Source organism: Geospiza fortis, unplaced genomic scaffold (assembly GCF_000277835.1).
Source record: "Geospiza fortis unplaced genomic scaffold, GeoFor_1.0 scaffold3254, whole genome shotgun sequence".
Classification (NCBI taxonomy): Eukaryota; Metazoa; Chordata; class Aves; order Passeriformes; family Thraupidae; genus Geospiza; species Geospiza fortis.
This window is the reverse complement of record NW_005055322.1, coordinates 1,336-3,095: the sequence shown is the minus strand read 5'-3', so window position 1 is coordinate 3,095 and position 1,760 is coordinate 1,336. Positions and strand designations below refer to the sequence as shown.

General features: G+C 57.6%; 1 protein-coding gene across 1 annotated transcript in view; it reads left to right on the top strand.

Annotated features, from left to right (window-relative positions):
- Positions 1 to 41: 41 nt before the first annotated feature.
- The window catches only part of LOC102036569 (lysine-specific demethylase 5C-like), a gene marked incomplete at both ends in the record, with an annotated part of 2,891 nt that continues 1,172 nt past the window's right edge, over positions 42 to 1,760 (top strand). The window contains one exon of the mRNA XM_014311633.2: positions 42 to 164. Coding sequence (XP_014167108.2) covers positions 42 to 164 — 123 coding nt within the window. The remainder of the gene's footprint in view (positions 165 to 1,760) is intronic.

The window sequence follows — 1,760 nt, the reverse complement described above, 5'->3', positions numbered from 1 at the left end:
CATCTTTGCCCCCCCATTTCCTTCCCCCCCCCTTCCCACAGGCTCAGACACGGGTGAAGCTGAACTACCTGGACCAGATCGCCAAATTTTGGGAGATCCAGGGCTCCTCCCTCAAAATTCCCAACGTGGAGCGGCGAATCCTCGACCTCTACAGCCTCAGCAAGGTGAGGGGGGGGCAAAACGGGGACCCCCAGCCCCTCCCGGGGGTGAGGATGGGGAAGGTGCCCCCCTCAGTTGGGGGAATATTTTCCTTTTTTGAGGGTTAATTACCCCAAATTTAGGGGTGTCTTATGATCTGGGGGGGCAAAATGGGGACCCCCAGCCCCTCCCGGGGGTGAGGATGGGGAAGGTGTGTCCTCCCCCAGTGGTGATTGTCTCTTTGGGGGGAGGATTTTCCTGTTTTGAGGATTAATTCCTCCAAATTTAGGGGTGTCTTGTGATCTGGGGGACAAAATGGGGACCCCCAGCCCCTCCCGGGGGTGAGGATGGGGAAGGTGCCCCCCCCCATTTGGGGGACTATTTTCCTATTTTGGGGGAAAATTCCCCCAAATTTTGAGGTGTTTTCTGGTCTGGGGGGTGATTGTTCCTCTGGAGTTTATTTTTTATTGGGGGGGGGTAATTGCCCCCATGAAGGCATTTTCTCATTTAGGGGGGTTAATTGCCCTCCTTGGGGGTGTTTTCCTATTTAGGAATTTAATTTTCCCATTTAGGAGTTTAATTGTATTTTTGGGGAGCATTTTGCTCTTTTGGAAGATATTTCTCTATTTGGGGGGTTAATTCTGTGGGAGAATATTTTTATTTAAGGGGTAATTGTTTTTTTGGGGGAGCATTTTCTAATCAGAGAATTAATTATTTCTTTTGGGGGGAAATGTTTGGTTTTAGAGGAGTTCACTGTCCCCATTCAGGGGGTGGTGTCCCCATTCAGGGGGTGGTGTCCCCATTCAGGGGGTGGTGTCCCCATGTAGGATGTGGCGTCCCCATTTATGGGGGGACAGTGCCCAGTTCTGGGGTACTCAGTGGTGGTGATGGAGGAGGGGGGCTACAAGTGCCACCCATGGGCACAGGTGGCCCTGGCTGTCCCTGGGTGTCCCTGGGTGTCCCTGGGTGTCCCTCAGCACTCGGTGTCCCCTCTCAGGTGGTGATGGAGGAAGGTGACTCTGAGGCCACCTGCAAGGACTGGGGGTGTCCCTGGGTGGCTCTGGGGTGTCCCTGAGTGCTCAGTGTCCCCTCACAGGTGGTGCTGGTGGAGGGTGGCTACAAGGCTGCCTGCAATGACCAGGGGTGTCCCTGGGTGTCCCTGGGTGTCCAGTGTCCCCTCTCAGGTGGTGATGGAGGAGGGTGGCTACGAGGCCATCTACAAGGACCGGGGGGTGGCTCTGGCTGTCCCTTGGTGACTCTGGGTGTCCCTGGGTGTCCCTGGGGTGTCCCTGAGCGCTGTGTCCCCTCTCAGGTGGTGGTGGAGGAAGGTGACTCTGAGGCCACCTGCAAGGACTGGGGCTGTCCCTGACTGTCCCTGGGCTGTCCCTGGGCTGTCCCTGAGCACTCGGTGTCCCCTCTCAGGTGGTGATGGAGAAGGGTGGCTGTGAGGCCACCTGCAAGGACCCGGGGTGTCCCTGGGTGACTCTGGGTGTCCCTGGGCTGTCCCTGGGTGTCCCTGGGGTGTCCCTGAGCACTGTGTCCCCTCTCAGGTGGTGGTGGAGGAGGGTGGCTACGAGGCCATCTGCAAGGACCGGGGATGGGCGCGTGTGGCTGTGGCTGTC